This window comes from Microtus ochrogaster, unplaced genomic scaffold (assembly GCF_000317375.1).
Source record: "Microtus ochrogaster isolate Prairie Vole_2 unplaced genomic scaffold, MicOch1.0 UNK49, whole genome shotgun sequence".
In the NCBI taxonomy this organism is placed as follows: domain Eukaryota; kingdom Metazoa; phylum Chordata; class Mammalia; order Rodentia; family Cricetidae; genus Microtus; species Microtus ochrogaster.
The window spans coordinates 1,574,415-1,581,936 of record NW_004949147.1 but is presented as its reverse complement, the minus strand read 5'-3'; the positions used below and the strand labels follow the sequence as shown (position 1 = coordinate 1,581,936).

The window sequence follows — 7,522 nt, the reverse complement described above, 5'->3', positions numbered from 1 at the left end:
GTTCGAGGCCAGCCTGGTCTACCAAGGGAGTTCCAGGACAGGCTCCAAAAAGCTACAGAGAAACCCTGTCTCGAAAAACCAAAAAAAAAAAAAAAAAAAAAAAAACAAATGAATGTGCCTAAGGAAAACAGTGTACACCCAGACCACAGCAACTGGATAGAATTGTGTATATAAATGTTTTGTTTTTATATGTTATCTCATAAATGCAACTTTTCAAAATTCATTCACTCTAGACAGTCCATTGGATATTACACGTAGCCCATCACTGTCTGTGGTTAAATGTGACTTCTTCCTCTACAGTGTGCCTGCTTTTGCTTCTTGTCTCTTCACAGTAGTTACAACTCCCCTTCAAGACCACCAGTTTTCAGCGAGGAGCTCCTTCCTTTCCTTGTTCAAACACAGTCCCAAACATTCTGTTTTTCTAGCCATTTAAATAAATTGTTTTCTTTATTTCATGTTTAATTTGTTTTTAGTGTATAGAAATACTACTAATTTTGTGAATTAATTTGTATCGTATCTTTCCTGTTTTGGTGAAGTCTAAATTTATAAAGTAATATCCTATGACAAATATGGTTTGTCTTGGTGAATCTTATGAACATTCTTAAAGAATGTACTTTGTATTGCTGTTGTAGTATATTTTGTGCTATATGTTGTACTTTAGAGTATGAAGTACTAAATGTCAGTCAGGCCATGCTGGTTGGGGTGTCTTCTAGTCTATTATATACTTGGTCATTTCTGTGGACTTCTTTTTATAATATAGTTTTTTATTGGAATCTTTGGTAATTTTACATCACATACCCCAATCTTGCTCACCTCCTACTACCTCTATATCCAACTCTTATCCCTGCAACACCTCCCCAAAATAATCCCCCCCCCAAATTAATTTGAAACAGAACATTAAAAAAACCTACTTCAAGCCTTTGTCTTTCCCATCTCTCCAGCACCTCTTCATTTGTCCTACTAGCACTGGGAGCTGTGGTAGGTCACATAGAATACCCTTTTGTCCCCTAGCCCTATCCTCAAATGTTCATTGTAATGAGACCTTGGTCTGGCTCATGGCCTCTGGCCTCTGTTACACCATTACCACTGAGACTTCTTTCATATAGTCTGCTGTTGCCCCAAGTCATGGAGAGCCTGCGGCTATCATTCTGCAAGACCAGTCTCATTAGGAGCTACAGCAGGTCATAGATGGGGTAGGTTTTGGATGTACCAATCCAAGGTCCCAGGTGCTAGTTGAGCTGGTCATCCCAGGCCGCTGGGACCACTCCCCTCCGGCAAGGAGCAGAGCCAGCTCTCCTCTGCCCATGCCATCAGGGGCCACTCTCCCACACCTGTGGTGATGGGTGGGACCAGCTCTCCCACTCCAGTGTCCAACAAGGGAAAGAGCCAGTTATCCCGGGGCCAGTGAAGGGTGGGACTGCCTTAGCATGGCCATGAACATCAACACAGACTCCAGCTGCAGCAAGACCATGAACCAAGTCATGGCCCTTAGCAGCAGCTCAGGCCTGGATGTCACCATGGCCCCTGTGGCAGTTTAAGTTACCCAGATCAATATGGTCCCAGTGGCAGCATGTCCCTTGAACACCAGCATGGACTCAGGTGGCTGACCAGACCCTGGGCATCCTTGTGACCTTTGGAGGCAACATGAGGCATGATATCAACACAGACCCTAGCTGTGGTGGGACCACCAACCAAGACATGGCTCTAGGCAGCAGCCCTGGCCTGGATGTCTCCCTGGCCCCAGGTGGCAAGCAGACCACCAATACCAGGCTGTTCCTCACCATGCTTGCTTCTTCTGTTCTGCCTCTTTCCACAACACACGAACCATTCTGCTTCTCTTCCTCTCCCATTTCTCCACCTACATGTTTGTTCATCATAATGGACCTACCCGCCTGGCACCACAGGCCTGTGAGGGTCCAGGCTGACCTGTGAGTGCTTTTACTTGCTGGGGCCAAGTGATTCTATGCACTTGTTTATTAGTTAGCAATATAAAATGATCTTTTATGTATTTTTAATATTCTTATCAGATATTATTGTAATCACTGCAACTTTCTTGTGGCTGGTATTAGTATAGGATGTTTTCACCAGCCCCTTCCCCTCAAGGCTCAGGGATTGATGCAAAAAAAAGAGGTGGAAAAATTGTAAGAGCCAGAGGCAATGGATGACCATAAGGAAACTGTCTCCCAGACACCACATGTCTGGTGCACATACGAACTCACAGAGACGGTGGCAGCACATACAGAACCTGCATAGATGCAAGCCAGGTGGGGTAGTGAGCATGGGGTCCCACCCCTTTATCAAGAAGCTATCTGCAATTGGTACTGGCTGGCAAAGGGGAAATCAGTTTTCTCCAGTGGAGTTTCACTGTGAATATCAACTGTACTTCAGGGCAGACCCCATACCCAGGAATAGTTGACCAACACAAAACAAACTCAGTGCTGTTTTGTGGCTTCTTTGTTTTGATACCCACCCTTCTGCCACCCAGACAGGGTTTCTTTTCTTTTTTTTTTTTCTTTCCAGACAGGGTTTCTCTGTGTAGCCCTGGCTGTCCTGCAACTCAGTCTGTAGACCAAACGGGCCTCAAACACAGAGCTCCACCTGCCTCTGCCTCCTGAGTGTGGTGATTAAAGGCGTGCATCACAAGCCTAGCCTTTTTTTAAGTTTTTTGTTTGTTTGTTTGTTTGTTTGTTTTTGTTTTTTGGTCTCAGTGTCTGTGCTGGCTAGTTTTATGTCAACTTGACACTAGTCATCAGAGAGGAGGGAACCTCATTTGAGAATATGCCTCCATAAGACTGGGTTGTAGGCAAGCCTCTAGGGTATTTTCTTAATTAGTGATTGAGGGGGAGGGGCCAGCCCATTGTGGGTGGTGCCATCCCTGGGCTGGAGATCCTGGGTTCTATTAGAAAGCAGGCTGAGAAAGCCACAAGGAGCAAGCCAATAAGCTGCCCCTCCATGGTCTTTGCATCAGCTCCTGCCTCCAGGTTTCGTCCCTGCTTGAGTTCCTGTCTTGATAATGAACAGTGACACAGAAATGTAAGTCAGAATAGCCCCTCCCTCTCCAGTTTGCTTTTAGTCATGGTGTTTCATCACAGCAATAGTAGCCCTAAGACCAGTTGGTGCCAGGATCACGGGGTGTTGCTGTGCCAGACCTGGCCATGTTGTTCTGGGGAGGACTGTGGAAGGACTTTGGAGTTTGGGGCTAGTCAAGCCATGGAGTGTTCAAAGTTTGGTGAGCTTTTCTGTGGGAACTTGGAAGATAAGAATGTTGACAGCAATCTAATATCGGAGGCCTGGCAGGTGAGCTGGTGAAGGGTCTCAACCTCCTAACGCTGCGATCCTTTACTACACTTCCTCCCAAACATAAGATACATAAGATTACCTTCATTTCTACTTCTTAACTGTAATTTTGCCGCTGTTACGAATCACAGTTAAAGTGTCTGTGTTTTCCAGTGGTCTCAGATGACCTCTGTGGATTGGCCGTTTGGGATCCAGGCTGAGAACTGCTAGGCTAGAGGGCCATTTGAGAGAGATCAAGGCTCAGTCAGGGCTCTTTCCTAATTTGGTTGAGAATCTGTGGTTCTGATCAGCTGGGACAGAAGAGTCAGCTGTGGTTGACGAGAGATCAGAAGCACTGAAGTAGAGCCTTTGTTTTCCTGGGACAGTGATGCAGGTCAGCTGGGGCTGAGAAACTAGTGGTGATTGAAAAAGACAAGCATGGGGGTGACATCTTCTGGGGAGTGTATCTTCAGAGGCCGCCAAGTACCTCAGTGTAAGAGTCACCCAGGTGGTGCTGGTTTTGAAGGCAAAAAAAAAAAAAAAAAAGAGGTCATGAAAAGCAGCTGAGGCTTGGCACGTTGTGAGAGGCCAGGCTAGGCCATTGGAGAAAGTGCGGCCTCAAAAGCAGTTGAAGCCCCAGGATTGAAGGGGTCATGGAAAGGAACCGAGGCTTGGCACCATGAAGAGAGCCCAGGAGAGGCTATTGGTGAAAGTGCAACCCAGTTGGAGCAAGAGAATTTTGAGAGTGTCCAGAACCATGGGATGCCCTGCGAGGACAGCAGCTTCCATGCAGTGGAACCTGCAAGACAAGCAGTGTGTGCTGCAGAGGACGGGACCAGAGAAGTGGCTCGCAGACATTGGATACTGAGTGATTTATACTTTGATCTGATTGTGACTGTGTCCTGGCACTTCTCTCTTGAAGTAAGGAAGTATTTAACTTATTTTTTTTTATAGGAGCCCAGTTGAGAGACTGAATTTTTAAAGAGATTTTAGGTTTTAGAAAGAACTTTGGATTTCTAAAGACTGACTTCTAAAGGTTTCAATTTGTACAGACTGTGGGAGTTGAGTTTGTAAAAATGTTTTATATTGTGATGTGGATATTAGTGTGTGACCTTGGAGATGAACAGGTAAGGATATCTGTAGTGCATTCGTGTCGGGCTGACAAGGGGTCAGCTGTTGGATAGTTTTCGCAATTTGACACAAGCTAAACTTATCTGAGAGGAGGAAACCTCAGCTAAGGAACTGCCTCCATTAGATGGGGCTGTAGGAAAGCCTGTAGGGTATTTTCTTAACTAGTGATCGAGAGAGGAAGGCCCAGCCCATTGTGGCTGGTGCCATCCCTGAGCTGGTTCTATAAGAAAGCAGAAAGCCAAACACTAGGCAGAGCCAGGGGAACCCCACAGAAAAGGGCGAGGAAGGACTGTAGGAGCCTGAGGGGTCAAGGACACCATGAGAACAGAGCCCACAGAATCAAATAAGCAGGGCTCATAGGGGCTCCCAGACACTGGTGGGACTACGTGGACCCTGTATGTCTGAGCTAGGCCCTCTACACATTATGGCTGTGTAGCTTGGTGTTCCTGCGGGACTCCTGACGGAGTAGGGATGTCTCTGACTCTTTCGCTGTGCTTGGGACCCTTTCCTCCCACTGGGTTGCCTCATCCAGCCTTGAGGCCTGCTTGTTTTGTTTTTTATTTAAGGGAAACAGGAGGAGTGGGTCTGGGGGAGAGGGGAGGTGGGGAGGGACACCAGAAGGAATGGAGGAAGGAGAAACTGGTCAGGATGTAATGTATGAGAGCCAAAATAAAAATAAAAAAGTTAAAAAAAAAGACTGAAAAGGCTATGGAGAACACGCTGGTAAGCAGCATCTCTTCATGGCTTCATGTCCTGCTTCCAGGTGCCTGTGCTAAGTTCCCTGATGATGAGCAATGCTTTGAAATGTAAACCAAATAAACCCTTTCCTCCTCAGGCATGATCTTTTGCTTGTTTGATTTTTGTTTCTTGGTGGTGTTGGGTTTTTTTGTTGTTGTTTTTGTGTTTTTGTTTAGAGCGAGAACAAAAAGAACATAAAGTTGGGTGGGTAGGGAGATGGGAGAGATTTGGGTAGAGCTGAAGGATGAGAAGATGATGGCATAGTCGTAGAGCGGTGTTCTACAGTAGTGAAAATGTGTCTGTGTCTACCCACACCATGTCCCTGTGTGCACATGCAGCAACATGGATGTAGCCAGATACAAAACCATGTGAACTGGGGCTCAAGATGGCTCGGTGGTTAAGAGCACTCACTGCTGTACTAGAGGACCCGGGTCCCACATCCCAGCATCCGTGTCAGATGACTTCACAGTTGCCTGTAACTCACATTTTTCTCTCTTCTTCAAGGTGTTTGAATCCAGTGAAGAAGCTGGGGCTCTCGTTCTCACCATCGTTGTATCGGGTCATTTCTTCATTTCCCAAGGACAGACACTCCTGGTAGGTTACAGTGCTTGATAGTCCAGTTCGCACTTTTGTCTCCATGTTTGTAGCTTCATGTCATTTTTTTTGTGCCTTCAAGCTTCTTCGGTCTTACTGAAACTCACTAAGTCCCGCCAACCAAAGATCTTCTAGTGTGTTTTAACAGTGGGATATTCAGAAGCATACTGATTGCTCCCTACCTTGAAGGAGTTCTGGATCTAGTGATCAAAGTAGATCAAAGGACTTTGGTTAACTAGTGTAGTAATAGGAGTGGCGGAGCTGCGTCCCCAGCACCCGGGGCCACCTGCTAGCTTATGCCCCGAAATAACAACACACAAATTGTATTCATTTAAACACTGCTTGGCCCTTTAGCTCTAGCCCTTACTGGATAATTCTGATATCCCAATCAACCCATCTCTAATAATCTATGAGCACCGGTCTTACCGGGAAGATTCTAGCCTATGTCCATCCTGGGTCGGAGCTTCATCACGTGTGTCTGCCCGGGAGCGGGGCATGGCGTCTCTCTGAGGCATCTGCCCCTGAGAGGAGAGCTGTTGAGTCTGAGAGCTCACTTCCTCTTCCTCCCAGTATTCTGTTCTGTTTACTCCTCCCACCTATGTTTTAACCTATGAGCCCAAGCAGTTTATTACTTAACCAATGAAATCAACAGATTGATATATGACACTCCCACATCAAACTAGTATGATAAAGGATTTGTAATTGGAAAGGTTGGTAGAAGACAAGCTAACTTGTAGAGAAGACTGTGGAGTCTTTTCCAATAGAGAAGAAACCAGAGTCAGACAGCAGAAGGAGAGCAAAGCATGCTATAATTAGTTTACAGGATGGTGGCTTTCTAAAGAAGCCTTGTCCTTTCTACTCTGAGGATGGATGCATTCTAGGAAATGGTAAAATAAAGACATAAACAGTGCCACATGCGTGTGATTCCTGTGTTCAGGAGGCAGAGGCAGGAGAATTACTGTAGGTTGGAGCACAGCCTGAAGCTGGTCTACATCGTTAGAGACCAGTGAGAGCAAAGAGAGGGAGGGAAATCACCCAGTCTCTTATCACTCTGCTGGGAAGTTCAGGTCCTGTGTAGTATAAACAGTATGAATAAAGAGAAGATAACTTTTTTCCTGATTTTTCAAGACAGGGTTTCTCTGTGTAACAGCCCTAGCTGTCCTGGAACTAGCTCTGTAGACCAGACTGGCCTCGAATTCACAGAGATCCTCCTGCCTCTGCCTCCCTAGTGCTGGGAATTAAAGGCGTGCACCGCCACAACAATGTAAATCTAACCAAAGAAACAGTCTTAGAAAAAGAAGGTTATGTGAGACTATTACATTATTTTGTGGGCATAGTGTCTATATAGATGTCATAAATTCACATCACAAATATTTACATGGGTATAATTTATTCATTTAACAAATATTATTCAGCAGTTAGTTTACTTTTTTGTTGTTGTTGGAAGCTGGAAATATCAGAGCACACAGCATGGGCAAAATCCCATCCCTGTGTAGTATCAATCACTCTAGTAAGGAGAAACACAATAAGCAAGCAGGCCAGGTGTATGTGAAGACCTTAACTTGTGCATATTCCCTTCCAGGTTCTGTTATAATGCAATGGCAGGATCCCACGTGTGTGTGTTAGTATGGTTCACTTTTTCCGCTTTCGTGAAATACGGTATCATCAGTGAGCGTGAGGAGCTCTGCAAAGCTAGCTTTGCGTTCTTGGCGCCTTGAAAAGTCGCAGCCTGTGTAGCTCTACCTGCACGCGATTAGCTCTGCAGCTACTCTGAAGACACCTG

The 7,522-nt window shown here is 45.7% G+C and overlaps 1 protein-coding gene across 1 annotated transcript in view; it reads left to right on the top strand.

Moving 5' to 3' along the window:
* The window catches only part of Rec114 (REC114 meiotic recombination protein), a 132,104-nt gene that overhangs the window by 61,639 nt on the left and 62,943 nt on the right, over window positions 1-7,522 (top strand). Inside the window, exon 3 of the mRNA XM_026777227.1 lies at window positions 5,650-5,739. Coding sequence (XP_026633028.1) covers window positions 5,650-5,739 — 90 coding nt within the window. The remainder of the gene's footprint in view (window positions 1-5,649; window positions 5,740-7,522) is intronic.